This window comes from Palaemon carinicauda, chromosome 25 (assembly GCF_036898095.1).
Source record: "Palaemon carinicauda isolate YSFRI2023 chromosome 25, ASM3689809v2, whole genome shotgun sequence".
Classification (NCBI taxonomy): domain Eukaryota; kingdom Metazoa; phylum Arthropoda; class Malacostraca; order Decapoda; family Palaemonidae; genus Palaemon; species Palaemon carinicauda.
In genome coordinates this window covers 103,334,454-103,353,271 of record NC_090749.1, presented here as the reverse complement: position 1 = coordinate 103,353,271, position 18,818 = coordinate 103,334,454, and the positions used below count along the sequence as shown (strand labels likewise).

The 18,818-nt window shown below is 47.9% G+C and overlaps 1 protein-coding gene across 5 annotated transcripts in view; it reads left to right on the top strand.

Moving 5' to 3' along the window:
- Positions 1–18,818, top strand: part of LOC137618772 (85/88 kDa calcium-independent phospholipase A2-like) — a 93,934-nt gene that overhangs the window by 59,694 nt on the left and 15,422 nt on the right. For all 5 annotated transcript variants that reach the window (XM_068348960.1, XM_068348959.1, XM_068348956.1 and 2 more), the window contains 3 exons: positions 8,835–9,031; positions 10,672–10,908; positions 11,041–11,140. In XM_068348960.1, the coding sequence (XP_068205061.1) occupies positions 8,835–9,031; positions 10,672–10,908; positions 11,041–11,140 (534 nt within the window). The remainder of the gene's footprint in view (positions 1–8,834; positions 9,032–10,671; positions 10,909–11,040; positions 11,141–18,818) is intronic.

The window sequence follows — 18,818 nt, the reverse complement described above, 5'->3', positions numbered from 1 at the left end:
CTCCGCCTTCCTTGAACCTCTCTGCAGACCGTTCACCATCTCCTGTCAGATCTTCGCCTTCTGGAGAACTCGTCACCGGACGGGCAACGGTCCCTTCGGGGCTAAGGGATCCTTCCCTTCCTCGAGCAGTGCTAGCGCACAGGCGCTCTCCTGCTCGCCAGCGCTCTCCTGATCTTCAGCGCTTTCCTGCTCGTCGGCGATCTCCTGCTCGTCAAGACTCTCCTGCTCGTCAGCTCTCTCCTGATGTTCGCCCTCCTCGCCAGCGCTCTCCTGCTCGTCAGCGCTCATTTGAGGACCATCGCCCTGCGGTCTCTGACCACCCTATAGTTCCTGCTGAGCTCCCTGCTCACCATCTGCCTGGTCCTGTGGCTACGCAACATTGTGCTGCGCGTATTTCAAAAACACATGTTCGCCAACGCGCCAGCGATCTTCCAGTTCCTGCTCGTGAACGCGCCGCGCCACCTGTCCTTTCACATGACACGCGTCGACCTTCTGCTCGCCAGCGATCACCTACGCGCCAGCGATCACCTCCTCGCCAGCATTCACCTGCTTGCCAGCCGCACAGGCGATCTTAGGATCGCCTATTAACAGCGACAGCAGGCACGCCAACGTTCTCCAACGCTCCTGAAGGAACGTGGTTCGCCAGCTTCTAGCTCGCCATCACGCGATCGCCCTCCTGCGCATGCTGCTCGCCATCGCTCGCCATTGCACGATCGCCCTCTTGCGCATGCTGATCACCATCGCACCCCATCACGCGATCGCCCACCTGCGCATGCTGCTCGCCATCGCTTGCCATTGCGCGGTCATTCACCTGCGCATGCTGCTCGCCAACGCGTCGACATGCCACATCGCGCCATCGCCAACCCGAGCGACCGCACTCACCAGCTCATCATAGATCGCCTGTGGATCTACATCGCCAGCGGTCTTCCTCACCCACGCGGCAGCGCGTTTCCTCGCCGTCGCGCCAACGCGTTCATTTACCTGCCTACCCTCGCGGCCACTTGCCTGCGCTCCCGGGCGACCGCTCGCCTGCGCGACCGCTCGCCCGTGCGCCCGCGCGATCATCCACCTGCGCTCCCGCGCGACCATCGTTCGCGGCGAATTCCGCAGCCGGTGGTAGCAGCAGGAACGCGTGCTCCTAGACGGCACTCGGGATCACCTCCATTCAAACACAGGTTGGTAGTGCAGGACGAGGAGAGGTTAGTACAGCATTGTTCCCCACCTTCTTTTCTGGCAGGTACCGTGGTGTCCACTCCAAAGGATCGCCCTATCCCTTTCCCTTTAGCGAGGATTTCGGACGCTGTGTCCTTGGAGCAGCAGACTTGGTTTGGTCCTCTGGCGCGGGTGTTAGTGAAGGTTATGAAACCAGCACTCGCCGGCCAGGGTAACAAACCAACGGCTGTCTCTTCTACGCTGAAGAGAAAGAGAGGAGTGGACTTCGTGGTGACTTCCCCCAGGGCGAAGTTGGTTCCCAAGAGGTCGGTCGCGAAGGTCCCTTCTCCTGCACGAGTGCTCTCTCCTTCTCCCGTGGACGAGGCCTTTCCGTCCTCAGGTGAGTCCAGTGGGGCGGTAGTCTTCCCCTCGGCACCAGGGGGGGAGACTTCGCTTCAGGCAGGAGAATCGTCTCGTGAGGAAGGGGCCCCTCGAACCTCGTTGTTGGGATCCTGGATCCTTCCCAGGAGGGAATCCAAGGACTCCAAGACCGTCCCTAAATCCTCTGCAAGGATTCGTCAGGAACCCACGACTACCCGGGGGAATGTCCACGTGTCACCCCAGGAAGAGATCCCCGGGGCAGGAGACTTAGCTGCCAGCCCGCAGGGAGGAGAACAGCAGGAATCCGAACATGCCTTCTGGCAGGTCCTAAGCCTGATAAGGCAACTTAACGGGCTTATGGATCCAGTCATCGCCCCCCGTGAAGGCAAAGACACGATTTTGGATGAAGTGTTTGACGTTCGGAAGGCCCCTAAGACCAGTGTGGCTCTGCCCTGGTCTCGGGGGCTGAAGAGTGACAGGGCTAGGGCCAACGCTCAGCTCGCACTTCTTGCCTCCTCCAGTCGTTCCACTGCCGGGAACAAGCTCATCCCTCCTCCTCGTCTTCAGCAGAGGAGGTGTTTCGAGATCCTGGGTGAGCACAACCTCGCTCTTCCTCTCCATCACTCTGTGGAGGAGCTGGCGAAGGGAGTTCCCCTTGAGAAACTCTCTGCCCGGCAGGTGTTGTTCTCGGCGTCAGAGATCCTTAGCCACGAGAAGGTCGCTAAGTGTGCCATGCAGGCCACTTCGTGGCTGGACTTTTGGCTAGGATCTCTGGGCATCCTATTGCGATCAGAGGACTTGTCCAAGGAGACCAATAGGAAGGCCCTAGAGACCTTCTTGCTCTCGGGCACCCGCTCCATCGAGTTTTTGGCGCACCAGGTTACCACCCTGTGGGCCAACTCGGTGTTGAAGCGTCGCGATGCTGTGTCCGAGAGATTCCATCCGAAGGTCCCCGCCGTGGATGTGTGTAGGCTCCGACATGCTTCCCTTCTGGGGGAGAGCCTGTTTGAGCCTCAAGACATGGAGCGAACGGCTGAGAGGTGGAGGAAATCCAGCACGGACTCCCTCCTCCATAGGGCCCTTACAACTCGGCCCTATAAGCCTCCAGCCCTGCCACAACAGCAGCAACAGCCTCGTAAGGCTCCCAAACAGGCACCGGCAGCTAAGAAGGTGGTGTCTAAGCCCCAGCCCTTTCCAGCCAAGGTCAAGAGGGGCGGTAAGTCCTCCAGGGGAGGCAAGACTCCTAGGGGTGGCGGCCGCGGCCGCAAGCCCTAGGGGTGGCAGTCCCCCTGCATGTCCACCTGTGGGGGGAAGCCTTCAGCGTTGCGTCCACAGGTGGCAGCAACACGGGGCCGATGCTTGGATGGTCTCAGTGATCGGCCAAGGCTATCGCGTCCCGTTCACAACATCTCAACCTCCCCTGACAGCGAATCCAGTGTCGTTGAGCTCCTATGCCATGGGATCGGCAAAGGGGCTGGCCCTTCAGGCCGAAGTCGAGACCATGCTCGAGAAGGGTGCTCTCCAGGAGGTCGTGGACGGCTCTCCAGGCTTCTTCAGTCGACTCTTTCTTGTAGAGAAGGCTACTGGAGGCTGGAGACCCGTCATCGATCTCTCAGCTCTGAACAGGTTTGTCAAACAAACCCGGTTCAGCATGGAGACAGCAGACACGGTCAGACTTGCGGTGAGACCACAAGACTTCATGTGCACACTGGATCTAAAGGACGCGTACTTCCAGATCCCAATCCATCCGTCTTCCAGGAAGTACCTGAGATTTTGCCTAGACAACAAGATCTACCAGTTCAAGGTGCTGTGTTTCGGTCTCTCCACAGCTCCTCAGGTGTTCACCAGATTGTTCACCCTGATTTCATCTTGGGCGCACAGGAACGGCATTCGTCTCCTTCGTTACCTGGACGATTGGCTGATCCTAGCAGACTCGGAGTCGACCCTTCTTCGGCACCGAGACAGGCTTCTGGATCTTTGCCAGGATCTGGGGATCGTGGTAAACCTCGAGAAGTCCTCTCTGCAGCCGTCCCAACGACTGGTTTATCTAGGCATGCTAATAGACACCAATCTCCACAAGGCCTTTCCATCAGACGACCGGATAGCAAGACTGAGGAGGGTGGCGGAACCCTTCCTCAGGCGAAAAGAACTCCCCGCCCAATCGTGGTTGCGTCTCTTAGGCCACCTATCCTCCCTGGCCCGTCTAGTTCCAAACAGCCGCCTCAGGATGAGATCCCTTCAATGGCGGCTCAAGTCCCGGTGGAATCAAGGATCCGATTCCCCGGACATTCTGATCCCAATGGGGTCTCTGGAACAGACGGACTTGCGGTGGTGGCTGGCCGACAAGAACCTGCGGAAGGGAGTGAGTCTTCTCGTCCTCCCCCCGGAATTGACTCTGTTTTCGGACGCGTCAAAAGAAGGGTGGGGGGCGCACGTTCTGAACCAGAGGGCCTCAGGCCTTTGGTCAGAATCAGAAAAGTGCCTACACATCAACCTGCTAGAATTGAAGGCCGTCTTTCTGGCTCTTCAGCAGTTCCAACGGTCCCTGGCGGGTCACTCCGTAGTGGTGATGAGCGACAACACCACGGTAGTGGCTTATATCAACAAGCAGGGAGGCACTTTTTCGCAACAGCCATCCCATCTTACAGTAGAGACTCTGAGGTGGACCGAAACCCACTCGATAACACTATCAGCTCGCTTCATTCCTGGCAAGAGGAATGTGCTCGCCGACAGTCTGAGCAGGGCTTCGCAGATAGTGAGTACCGAGTGGTCTTTGGATCCTCAGATAGCCAACAAAGTCCTGACTTTTTGGGGTTCCCCGACTGTGGACTTGTTCGCGACAGCCTTGAACTTCAAGCTGCCCCTGTACTGCTCCCCAGTCCCGGACCCCAAGGCACTCTGGCAAGATGCTTTCCAGCAACGGTGGGACAACATCGACGTGTACGCCTTCCCACCGTTCTGTCTGATGAGAAGGGTGCTCAACAGGACCAGACTATCGGTCAACTGTTCGATGACTCTGGTAGCTCCGCTATGGCATCACGCGGAATGGTTTCCGGACCTTCTGCAACTCCCGACGGAACTCCCAAGGGAGCTTCCTCCACGACACGAGCTTCTCAGACAACCCCACTCCGGCGTCCCTCACAGGGCCGTAGCCTCGCTTCGGCTTCACGCCTGGAGACTATCCAGCGTCTCCTCGCGAAGAGAGGCTTTTCGCAACAGGTTGCGGAGAGAATGTCTCGGCACCTGCGAAGGTCCTCTGAGGGAGTCTACCAAGCAAAGTGGAGAGTCTTTTGTGGTTGGTGTCGTGGAAGGGGTATCTCTCCACTCGATGCCACTATTCCAGCAATAGCGGACTTCTTCGTGTATCTGCGAGAAGAAATGCGCCTTTCTGTCTCGGCAGTGAAAGGCTATCGCTCAGCCTTAAGCTTGGCCTTCAGATTGAAGGGCGTGGATATTTCTTCATCGCTAGAACTCTCTTTACTCATACGTAGCTATGAGCTTACCTGCCCCCAGTCGGAAGTGAGACCCCCTCCTTGGAACGTGGTTCGAGTCCTCAGGTCTCTTAAGAGACCTCCCTTCGAGCCATTACGCCAGGCCTCCGATCGCCACCTGTCTTGGATGACGGCTTTCCTACTCGCCTTGGCTTCGGCCAAGCGAGTTAGTGAACTTCATGGTCTCTCGTACAACATCGCCCATTCAAGGGGATGGGGGGAGGTAACGTTCAGGTTCGTCCCTGAGTTTGTTGCCAAGACTCAGAATCCTGGAGTGCCGGATCCTCGTTCGACTCTTTCAGGATCGCGAGTCTCCGTTCTGTAACAAGCGACCCAGACCAGCTGCTACTTTGTCCAGTGAGGTGTCTGAGGCACTACTTGAAGAGAACGGCTGCAGTCCATCCTCATGTGCGAGCTTTGTTTGTGAGCACAGGCAGGACTAAGAGGAGGGTCACCAGGAACACCATCTCAGCTTGGATTCGAAGGGTTATTCACCATGCCCTGAATCCTGACCCTCCTCCGTCACGTCGCCCTCGGGCCCACGATGTCAGGGGTATTGCTACATCCCTGGCCTTCAAGAGAAACTTCTCTGTGACGCAGGTACTTCAAGCTGGGGTCTGGAAGCGTCAAACAACCTTCACAGCCCACTACCTGCAAGACGTATACGTTTTCTATCGGCCCTGTGGTGGCTGCACAACAGCTGGTCTAACCTCAGGCTCCTTTTGGACAAGTAGCAGTAGGTTGAGGGCGTTGTTACCCAGTCTTAGTCTGCGTGAATGAAAGAGTATGTCTGACCCTTACTTCTTTCTTCATTCTCCCCTCTCTTGGGGAAGCAGCATCCTGGTCCTCCCATACCCTGACGAGGTGGTATGGGGAACGTCCTATCCTAGAATTCCTATCTGAAGGTCTCAAGGTCAACTTCATAGGACGAGTCACACTCTCCTCCTCACACTGCTTATGTAGGCCACTCGTTCCTAGCGATGCTAGGAACTTTTGAGGTACAGGGGCTCCCTCTCTCTAGTGCTGCTCACCGAGGGATCGAGCCCCCGGGCAAGCCGAAGTCAGTAAGGCTGGGGACTTTCCACCCTTCCTAAGGGGTAAGTCACCCTCTGTAAATAGCGTGGTTTGTATTTCGGTTACGGAACAAATGACAAATTCGAAGATAATTTGTATTTTTCCTAACCATACAAACCTTAGCTATTTACACATATGTGCCCGCCATCCCTGACCCCCAAGTCAAGTCCTACCTCTAAGTGAAGTGAAGCAAGTCACCGGTGTGGAGGGGGGAGGGGTAGCAAGCTACCCTTCCCCACCCCCCGCTAACTAGCGCGGGGGTAATTAACCCTCGTTAAAACTGTTGGCTCGTCATTTCAGCTGCGCTAAAAGGTAAACCCTCTGTAAATAGCTAAGGTTTGTATGGTTAGGAAAAATACAAATCATCTTCGAATTTGTCATATTAACAGTTTTTGAATCTTGTAGTTCCTCGGCTAATTGTCAGAGTCATGTTATTGTTTACGTCTTATGTTCTACTGCGGTGCTTTTGTTTTACCGGCACATTTCCCTTTCTCTACTTATAGTGTTTTTTACTCATTACATCAAGCTTGAAATTGTCTCTCAAGTTTTATTGTAATGTAAATAAATCATTTGAACCTATAACCATTACTTAGTTCTTGGAGATATGTTCATACAATGAAGGTGGTCTTAATTATTACATTTTGAACTTTAAGAGTGGCGAAAACATCTCTTATTACTTGTGATGAAGTGGAGTGCAGTATCACATTGCACCCTGAGATCATTTGTTCATTAATGCTCAGGAACAAGTATGGAAATTTGTTCCCCTTGGTAGTTCTTTGAGCTCCAACAGTTTTTGAAATAGTCTCTACTCTTGTTTCTGTCTTATGTAAACTCAACACCCGCTTAAATTTACTTTACCTTTATTTTTATATTCTTGTAACTTAAAGGTATACTAATTACTAAACTATACAAAACAACATAAAAGTAATACTGTTCCTGTAAAATTTTAACTGATGAACACATAAATATGACTGCCGGTAATATTAACGTGAAGGCAATTGGAACCACAACCGCTTTACAGTAATTGTAAACAGTTGCCTATACTGTCACTGGATCTCTCACTAAAGGGCTAATGTCTTAAAACTTCTAACAGCATTCGTACAAAATACATTTTGTTCTGACCACTCATTTATATAACTACCAATTATCCCATCTCCTGTAAAACCAGGTTTACGAATACTGTACGCACAAAGTTTGCGTTCATGTCACGAATAGGACTTCCCATCAAACACACATGCATCACTGCTCATTGTTTTATACGAGAATCCCTGGTTCCAGCCAGAACATTTGCCGATACTTGGTAGTGACAGAGTTAATCCTCGGCCATCATACCTGTGTTTTGAGTCTCTTTAGCCCATTGACTTCAGGGTTTGAGTTTTTGAATGTGAAAAAAAAAAAACATTGTTTTCTAGGTACTCTACTCTTGGTAGTGTTTTCTATGGTCTAGAAGATATGATTTATACCAAATGTTACTTTATTAAATAATCAGATTAATCATTGAGACAATGATGCTTCTAAATTGCCGGAGAATACATTTAATATCTATTGATAAAATGATTTTAGAGCCGTTTATATTGCTTGTTACCTCCACCAACAAAGTTGGAAGGAACTTATCTTTTACCCCCTGTTTGTGTGTTTGTGTTTGTGAACAGCTTCCTGGCCACAATTTTAACCGTAGACTAATGAAACTTGCAGGGATTAAATGCTAGGCAAAAAAAAAAAAAACAGAAATGATTAAATTTTGAAAGGTCAAGGTCACGGCCAAGGAAAATGTCCAATTCACGTGATCAGCCATAAGCTTTGACACTATTGTCACAGAGACTTCAAACTTGGTTCATATATGAGTTTATTAAAATCTACGCCAATTAATACATGTCAAGGTCGAGCAAAATGTCAAGAAATAAGCTGCCACGGCGGAGGTCTGCACTCTGCTGAGTGCCTCTTTAGTTTTAGCGTCTGTGTTCTGTCACAAACCCATGGACAGTTAAACGATTTAAAAATCGTCCAGCGTTGAATGACGCCACTAAATCGTACAATATCACTTTATTTGACATAAGCATTAATATTTATCATTTAATAATATAGCTTGAAATGAACTATAATATTCAGTCATTCCTTTTTGGAGACTGCGATAATACTGTTCCTTTTAGAGTACTTTACCAAAATTACAGAAAGCCCCCTGCTTAAAAAAGAGATACGTTGTAAGAGTGGGTCTTGAATTTGGAAAGGTCTTAGATATGACATGATAAAGTTAGGCTTCCAACTCATAACCCCAAACCCCTAATGTCCATTGATTTCAATCAGCTGATTTTTCTAACGCTGATGAACGATCATACATATATATCACGAATCTTTTAGTTGTTTCTACATTATAAAATATTGTACTTGGAAAATAAGTTAATTTGTTTTATGTTTGTCCAAAATATTTTAGATTCAGTGCGTATTGTCTTTGAAATTTCTGAAGGGGGTAATCTACTGTCAGTGTCGTATTAGTGGTACCTAATATATTAGTTGATCTATTTTATGAAATTTAGAATTACAAGATTAGTGGAGATTATGTTTGGTTATTGTTTTAAATTTATTTTTTTCTTTGAGATTTTGGTAAAAGACTTTCTATACAAGAAATACATTGACGAATAAATTACCATCGAAATAGCATAGAAGAGAGGAATGGTTTATGAGAAATTATATAATATCTTTTGTATGAGATTAATCACTTCTGGAAATCCCCTTCAGATGGCAGGTGCAGAATCGAAACGGACGCCAGCGAACGGGTCGGGTCCTTTGCCTCGACGGCGGGGGCATAAAGGGACTCGTCATGACGCAGACGCTGTTCGTCATACAGGAGATACTGGGCCGTCCCATACACGAGTGCTTCGACTGGATATCGGGGACGAGCACGGGCGGATTCCTGGCCCTCATGCTGTGCTCGGGTGAGTACGTTTGATGTTTACCGTTTATTTTTAAAGGTTTTTTTAAAGGCTGCTCATGATTGGGAGAGGCAAGGGACAGTGACATTGCCCTAGCAAGCAGGACAATGCCCTAGTTACTGACTATATATACATATGATCAGTGCCCAAGCTCCCTCTCCACCCAGACTAGGACCAAAGAGAGCCAGGCATTGGCTGCTGACAACTCAGCAGATAGACCTAAAGGCTCCCCAAAAGCCCCTTCTTAGCTCACAAGGATAGTGAGGTTGCAGTGACCAAAGGAACTAACTACTTAGGCATTTATTTTATTCATTTACTCAATTATTTATAGGACGCTCATTTTTTAGTTAGGCGGTTTACTGTCTGGGCTCCAACGTCTCGCCAATAGAGTTGGTACTCAAGCTCCAGTCCTCCTTTTGGGACAGTTGACTTTTCTTTACTCAAAAACTAAACAAATTACGACTTCACAACATTTATTATCATATAGTTTGATGAATTACCTCTCCACTGATATATAATGTTACATATTTTGTAAGATTTTCTTATACATAAAAAAATTAAATTTGAAAAAACTTATTTACTGGGAATAAAATACAATTGATTTGTTACTTAAGCTCCAGGCCTTCTTTTGGCCCATTATACAAAACTGATTACAATACCTGGTATTTTCAAATTAAGGAAACCAAAAGCTAATACAAAATATATACATATGCATCTGAATCGTATATATCTTCCATCATTAAATTCATGTGTATGCATATCCACATATAAATCATGTGTATGCATATCCACATATAAATGAGTATGTTTGCTATGTCTATATTTTTATTATTATTATTACTTGCTCTACTACAACCTTAGTTGGAAAAGCAGGATACTATAAGCCCAGGGGCCCCATATTTTTTAGACCTTTTAACTCCTCTTTGCACAGAAAATATATGTGAAAAGACTGCAACATTTGTTGTCATATAGTTTTATAAATTATGTCTCCACTCATATATAATGTTACAACAACAAATACAGCTGATTCTAGTCCACTGCAAGACAAAGGCCTCAGACATGTCTTTATTCATGTCAAGGGGTTCGGCCAATTTTCATCACCACACTGGCCACTGCGGATTGGTGACGTTACATATTTCGTTAATTTTTCATATACATAAATAAAAAAATTAGTAATTACTGAATGCAGGAAACTAACTCCAATTGCACTCAAAGAGTTAATCGTGATAATAATAATAATAATATGCACAATCTTTTGATACATTCAATCCTAGAACTTCTGTTATTATCCGGACTGTACAAAGCCTATGCCGAATCAGAGATACAGCCACTGATTTTGATTTAGTAGACTATGGTCATGTAAGCGTAGAGTATTCGAGGAAAGTAGATCGGCTGTTACAAGCCTGAGAATATGGTTCATAAAACCATAAGAAATTATGTATGTGAAGGGGAAAGTACTTCTTGTGTTTTATTGCTCTGTGGACGAATGCTTTTAATTTAGATATCATCAGTATAAGATCAAATAAACGTCTAACTGGAATTTGAATGATTAAAATGTATTCCAGTGATATTTAAATTCTCTATTCTTAATAAGTATAGATTTTCTTTGTAGCAATTATTCAAGTTCTTTTATCGCGTTACAGGGAAGTCTGTGCAAGATGTACAGTCCCTGTACTATAACCTGAAGGAGAAGGTGTTCGTCGGAGTCCGGCCGTACGAAGCAGGACCCCTGGAGGACATATTGATCAAGGAATTCGGAGAGGACACCGTCATGAGCAGCATCAAATCGCCTCGAGTCTTGGTGACGTCGACGTTGGCCGATCGCCTCCCACCGGATCTTCATCTATTCCGGAATTACGAGTCTCCGATGAGCGTCTTAGGTGAGCCAATCCTTACCCGTCTTGAAAAGAGTCGTTTAGGGTGACAATACATCAAAATAGATTTCATATGTCTTAAATGAGATTCTTATTCTTTTAATAAAGAAGTCTCGATGTCTTCAATTACTCGCACAGGCATCGAAGAAGAGAATGTCTTCATGAGCACGCAGCCTCCCGATAAGCAAAAGGTGTGGCTCGCAGCTCGTTGTTCTGGAGCTGCTCCAACATATTTTCGGTAAGGTTAATGATTTATCCTTTCATACTTCCTTTGGAGTTTGTGTGATTTATTTAGGTTTCTTCTTTGTAGTTTTAGTAATCATCTGCATGTAGAATAAAATTCTCCCTTCACTTAATATATTGTATTTATCAAACTGAGATCGGTACACCCAAAGCAACGAAGACAGAACATTTAACATGTGTTTAAGTATTTTGGGGAAGCAAGAAAGGAACCTCTTAAGTTCGTTGATTAAAGAAAATATCAGACGTAGAAATATGTTCGTATGTAGTGATTTTTAAGATTCGTGCTAAAATACTTTGTTCTTTCATGCAAAGCAACTATACATCTTGATCTTCTCAATTGCACTGGACTGTATTTTTTCAATATTAAACTTACCCGATAATCATGTAGCTGTCAACTCCGTTGCCCGACAGAATTCTACGGGAGGGATACGCCAGCTATCACTATACTAGAAGGGGGTGTACTCACCAGCGCCACCTGTGGCCAGGTACTGCAGTACTTCTTGTTGACACCACCTCACTTTTTCCTCTGTCGTGCTTCCGGCAAGACGTCCTGGGATAAGCTTATGATTTTGGAGTATTGTTCACGGTTTTTGGTGAAGTATTTCTCTAAGATTTCAGCTTTCGCTATACTGGAAACTTTTCTAATTAGCTTAGATAGCTTTTATTTGGTTTTGATTAATGGTTAACGATCTTTTTGCTTGATTTGGAATCCCCCTTGACTAACTCTTTGATTCAAGATGTCTGACCTTTCACAAGCCCCACCCCATAGACGATGTAGGTCTTGTAATAGGCGTGTTCCGAAGGCCTCGGTTGATCCTCACACCGCTTGTTCTGACTGTAGGGAAAGACCCTGTCAGTTGGAAGATCGATGTGAGGAATGCGCCGGACTTTCGGAACTTGAATTTGTTCGATTCCTTAAATATTCAACCAAGTTAGAGAGAGAGAGAGTTAGGAGGAGTTCTTCTCGCTCTTCGCTTTTTTCCTCACCTCATGATCCTCAACCTTTTCCTCCCCCTGTAGTGGCTACCCCCGAACCTACTATTTGTGCTCAACCTGATATGTCCGATGTTTTGCGTGCCATTCAGGCCTTAGGTGACAAAGTGGAATCGGTGGTTAGTGACCATAAGTCTCTTATGGCAGAAGTCAAAGAACTTAAGGTCAAAAGTGCAGTGGGAGGTGATAGTGCCAGTGCTGTGCCAAGTGCTAGTGTCAGTGCGGTGCCAAGTGCTAGTGTCAGTGTCAGTGTGGTGCGTGAGGGTACTTCTGTGCGTGCCAGTCGTCCTCCCAGTCCGGGACCTCTTGCAAGCTCCCAAGCCCAGGGGAGAAGCAATGTCGAAGGGCAAAAGGGTTCGGCAGGCCTTGATCGGCGCACAGAAGTATCCTCGGTGGTTGCGGGCGTGTCTTACAGAGACCGTCACTCCCACCCGCAGACGATTGAGCCCGTCTTTTACTCGTCTGCAGAAGAAATGTCGGGGAGAAAACGCTGGACTCAGGTCTCAAGACCTCTCAAACGCAAAGTCCAGACCTCAAGAGTTCTACAACCTGGTTGCAGTCATTGGATTAGCTCTGACTCTCCGCAGTCATCAGGTGACTGCACACCTCCTAAGAGAGGTAAGGTGATGCCGCAACAGACCTCATCTTCTGTTAAGGCTTTGCCTCAGCAGACCTTAGCGTCTGTTGACCCCAAGATAACTTTGCTGCAGTCCATGCAGTCACAGCTTGCGGTCTTAATGAGTGAGTTTCAGGCTGAGAAGGTTACACCTCCTCCTGCGAGCGCTCCGCCTCACCGCAGTCCAGTCTGCCAGGCGTACGAAGTTGAGGTTCCTCAGGCTACCTTACCGCGTTCTGAGTTGCCAGTTATCAGCGGTGTGCAGCAACCTCCGCCTTCCTTAAGGCAACCTCAGCAATGGGAGCAGGAGTCTTATGCCTTACTTCCTCCGCTTCCTCTTGCGGTTAAACCAGCGAGGCAACAGCCTCTTGAGGTACGACAACCTCTTCCATCCATGAGCCAGCCACCTCAGCACTCGCTGCAGCGACCTCAACCCTCCTCAAGGCGAGAGCCTCAACTCCTTACGCTAGCACCTCAGGAACCTCAACTCGCGAGACAGGAACTGCGTTCTGCGCAGCCGCTACCTCAACTCTCGCAGCTCACACCTCAGGAACCTCAACTCGTTCCTCAGGAACCTGCTACTGCGCATCCGCAACCCTTACAGCAAGCGCAACTCTTGAGACAAGAAACTCATGCTAGGAGTCAGCCACCTCAACCCATGCGCCTACCTTCCTCTACTCTTCTTGACCAGTCTTTGCAGCCTGAACCTCAGGTTTTAACTCAGCGACAGAGACTTGAGGATGAAACCACAAGTGTTTATGCACCCGCTTGTTCAGATTCTGCTGTTCAGCATACCGCTGTTACTTTACCTCTCACTTCGCTACACTCTGGTGATGAGGTTTCTGAGGAGGAAGCTGCGCACCTGGATCCCTCATCAGACGTGGAAGAATCCAAGTCTTCTCCTCTACCCATTGACTTTCGTAAGGTCCTGGCTCTTTTCAGAGAGGTATACCCGGACCATTTTGTTTCTGCTACCCCTCGCTCTCCTCCATCTGAGTTTTCGCTGGGCATGCAACCTGTTAAGTCAACTTATACTAAGCTCGTCTTTGCTAGGTCCTCTAAGAGAGCTTTAAGAATATTAGGGGAGTGGTTGCAGTCTAAACAGCAACTAGGGAAGACTTCCTTTATGTTCCCCCCTACTAAGCTCACTTCTAAGGCGGGCGTATGGTATGCCACAGGAGAGGAACCAGGCTTGGAAGTCCCTGCCTCTGCCCAGGCTGACTTCTCAAGTTTGGTCGACTCTCCTCGTAGATCAGCAATGAGGCGCTCTAAGGTTTGCTGGACCTTTTCCGATTTAGACCACTTCTTAAAGGGTGTATTTCGTGCCTTTGAGATGTTCAATTTTCTAGACTGGTGCCTGGGGGCCTTGAGCAAGAAGACCTCCCCTGCGGACAAGGACTCAGCCATGCTTTTAATGTCCTGCATGGATAAAGCAATTCGGGATGGGTCTGGCGAGCTTGCTTCAATGTTTGTGTCAGGAGTTCTTAAGAAAAGGGAGCAACTTTGCACCTTTCTTTCTTCCAGCATCACACCTTGTCAAAGGTCTCAACTCCTTTTTGCTCCGCTTTCTAAGTTCTTGTTTCCCGAAGAGCTTATCAAGGATTTGTCTGCGGCCCTGATTCAGAAGGACACTCATGATCTTGTGGCCTCTTCAGCTCGTAAGACTAAGGTTGCTCCCTCAGTTCCCAGGACTTACCGCACCCCAGTGGCTGATACTCCTGCTACAAGGTTTATTCCGCCCTTTCGTGGCAGAGCCCCCAGCCGAGGAAGCTCCCGTCCAGACTCTTCCAGGAGCAGGTCTAGGAAAGGTCCCAAGACTTCAAAAGGCAAACACTGACTCTCCTCCTCTCCAGACAGCAGTAGGAGCCAGACTCAAGACCTTCTGGCAAGCTTGGGAAAGGAGAGGTGCAGACGCCCAGTCTGTCAGGTGGCTAAGGGAGGGTTACAGGATACCATTCTGCCGCAAACCCCCTCTGACCACTTCTCCCATCAACCTCTCTCCCAACTACAAGGAAAAGGACAAGAGGCTAGCGTTGCACCAGGAGGTGTCGCTCCTGTTACAGAAGAAGGCAGTGGTTATAGTCCGGGACCATCAATCCCCGGGCTTCTACAACCGTCTATTTCTGGTGGCCAAGAAGACAGGAGGTTGGAGACCGGTGCTGGACGTCAGCGCGCTCAATGCTTATGTCACCAAGCAGACGTTCACTATGGAGACGACGAAGTCGGTCCTAGCAGCGGTCAGGCAGGAGGACTGGATGGTCTCGTTGGATCTGAAAGACGCTTACTTTCACGTTCCTATTCATCCAGACTCCCAACCTTTCCTGAGATTCGTTTTTGGAAAGGTTGTGTACCAATTCCAAGCCCTGTGTTTTGGCCTAAGCACAGCTACTATGGTGTTTACGCATCTGATGAGGAATATTGCAAAATTCCTCCACTTATCGGACATCAGAGCATCCCTTTATTTAGACGACTGGCTGTTGAGAGCCTCCACGAGTCGTCGCTGTCTGGAGAGTCTCAACTGGACTTTAGACTTGATCAAGGAACTGGGTCTGTTAGTCAACTTAGAAAAGTCCCAGCTCATTCCCTCCCAATCCATAGTTTACCTGGGAATGGAGATTCGGAGTCAGGATTTTCGGGCTTTTCCATCGACCCCAAGGATAAGCCAAGCCCTAGATTGCATCCTGAGCATGCTGAAGAGGAACAGTTGCTCGGTGAGACAGTGGATGAGTCTCACAGGGACCCTGTCATCGTTAGCCCTGTTCGTCGAGTTAGGGAGACTCCACCTCCGCCCTCTCCAATTCCATCTAGCAGCTCATTGGGACAAGGATTTGACGCTCGAAGCAGTCTCTATCCCTGTCACCAAAGAGATGAAGACCACTCTCTTGTGGTGGAAGACCAACCTCCTTCTCAAGGAGGGCCTATCGTTAGCGATTCAGACCCCCAATCTTCATCTCTTCTCGGATGCATCAGACTCGGGCTGGGGCGCGACCTTGAACGGACAGGAATGCTCGGGAACGTGGAACAGGGAACAGGAAACGCTCCACATCAACTGCAAGGAGCTACTGGCAGTTCATATGGCCCTAATGAACTTCAAGTCCCTCCTGCTAGGCAAGGTGGTGGAGGTGAACTCCGACAACACCACAGCCTTGGCTTACATCTCCAAGCAGGGAGGGACCCATTCGAGGAACCTGTACGAGATAGCAAGGGACCTCCTCATTTGGTCAAGAAGTCTAAACCTCACTCTAGTAACGAGGTTCATTCAGGGCAACATGAACGTCTCAGCAGATCGCCTAAGCAGAAAAGATCAAGTCATCCCCACGGAATGGACCCTTCACAAGAGCGTGTGCAACAGACTTTGGACCTTGTGGGGTCAGCCTACGATAGATCTGTTTGCCACCTCCATGACCAAGAGGCTTCCTTTGTACTGTTCCCCAGTTCCAGACCCAGCAGCAGTTCATGTGGATGCTTTTCTGCTGAATTGGTCCCATCTCGACCTTTACGCATTCCCACCGTTCAAGATCATCAACAGAGTCATTCAGAAGTTCGTCTCGCACGAAGGGACACGGCTGACGCTGGTTGCTCCCCTTTGGCCTGCAAGAGAATGGTTCACAGAGGTACTACAATGGCTGGTCGACGTCCCCAGGACTCTCCCTCTAAGAGTGGACCTTCTACGTCAACCTCACGTAGACAAGGTGCACCCAAACCTCCACGCTCTTCGTCTGACTGCCTTCAGACTGTCGAAAGATTCGCTAGAGCTAGAGGCTTTTCGAAGGAGGCAGCCAGTGCGATTGCCAGAGCAAGGAGGGTATCCACTCGTAGAGTCTACCAATCCAAGTGGGAAGTCTTCCGAAGCTGGTGTAGAGCCAATGCAGTTTCCTCTACCAATACCTCTGTAACCCAAATAGCTGACTTCCTATTACATCTAAGGAATGAGAGATCCCTTTCGGCTCCTACGATTAAAGGGTACAGAAGTATGTTGGCTTCAGTTCTCCGCCACAGAGGTTTGGACCTTTCTTCCAACAAGGACCTTCAAGACATCCTTAAGTCTTTTGAGACTTCTAAAGAACGTCGTTTACCCACTCCAGGCTGGAATCTAGACGTAGTCTTAAGGTTCCTTATGTCTCCTAGGTTCGAACCTCTCCAGTCAGCTTCCTTCAAGGACCTTACCCTCAAGACTCTTTTCCTCGTCTGCCTTGCAACAGCTAAAAGAGTCAGTGAGGTTCATGCCTTCAGCAAGAACATTGGGTTCACATCCGAATCTGCAACATGTTCTTTACAGCTCGGATTTTTAGCTAAGAATGAACTTCCTTCACGTCCTTGGCCTAGATCGTTTGAAATTCCTAGCCTTTCCAACATGGTAGGTAACGAGCTAGAAAGAGTTCTTTGCCCTGTCAGAGCTCTGAAATATTATCTTAATAGGTCAAAACCTATACGAGGACAGTCAGAAGCCTTATGGTGTGCAATCAAGAAACCTTCGATGCCCATGTCCAAAAACGGAGTTTCGTATTATATAAGGCTTCTGATTAGAGAAGCCCATTCTCACATGAAGGATGAAGACCTTGCTTTGCTGAAGGTAAGGACCCACGAAGTGAGAGCCGTAGCCACTTCGATGGCCTTTAATAAGAACCGTTCTCTGCAGAGCATTATGGATGCAACTTATTGGAGGAGCAAGTCAGTGTTTGCATCATTTTATCTTAAAGATGTCCAGTCTCTTTACGAGAACTGCTACACCCTGGGACCATTCGTAGCAGCGAGTGCAGTAGTAGGTGAGGGCTCAGCCACTACATTCCCTTAATCCCATAACCTTTTTTAACCTTTCTCTTGAATGCTTTTATTGTTGTTTTTTGGGTTGTTACGGTAGGCTAAGAAGCCTTCCGCATCCTTTTTTGATTTGGCGGGTGGTCAATTCATTCTTGAGAAGCGCCTGGGTTAGAGGTTGTGTAGAGGTCCTTTAGTATGGGTTGCAGCCCTGTATACTTTAGCACCTTAGAGTTGATTCAGCCTCCTAAGAGGAACGCTGCGCTCAGTAAGGAAGACGAACTTAATAAAGGCAGAGTAACGGTTCAAGTCGACTTCCTTACCAGGTACTTATTATTTCATTGTTATTCTGAAATAACTGATTATATGAAATACGGGATACTTAGCTATCCTTTAGTCATGTACACTGGTTTTCACCCACCCCCTGGGTGTGAATCAGCTACATGATTATCGGGTAAGTTTAATATTGAAAAATGTTATTTTCATTAGTAAAATAAATTTTTGAATATACTTACCCGATAATCATGATTTAATTGACCCACCCTTCCTCCCCATAGAGAACCAGTGGACCGAGGAAAAAGTGAGGTGGTGTCAACAAGAAGTACTGCAGTACCTGGCCACAGGTGGCGCTGGTGAGTACACCCCCTTCTAGTATAGTGATAGCTGGCGTATCCCTCCCGTAGAATTCTGTCGGGCAACGGAGTTGACAGCTACATGATTATCGGGTAAGTATATTCAAAAATTTATTTTACTAATGAAAATAACATTTTTCATTTTATGGGCATTTGAGGGTCGCCAAATCATATTGTCTCAGCATTTCAAATTCAACATTCTGACCTTTTGGCATCCTTCCTTGTTGCATCTGTACCATCTTCTCTTTTTGATTTTTTATATACCACAGACATATCTCATCGCACTAACCTAGGTAATATTAAGAGGAATGGGAACTCGTACAAATCTTCAATATAGATATGGTATTTCTAGTGTGAAAGGAAATTTACCACAGTTGATTTTGTAATGGTACCGATGCATATCACGGTGTAGAGAAACATTAGAGAATGCAACACTGTATGTTTCAGTGAGCTCATATCTCGAATACGAAAGATGTCATATGCCGTTACCCACGCCGTTTGGCGACTTACTTCCGCTAATGTGAACCTGAACAAAGAAATAGTAAAAATTTGAGACCCATTTTATCAAACTGGATGAGTCTGCATAGACATCATCTCCTAGACTTCTGCTGTTTGGCCCTTATGTATCAAGGCTCTACTGTCATTCTTATACTTTGAAGGATGGTTAAAACATT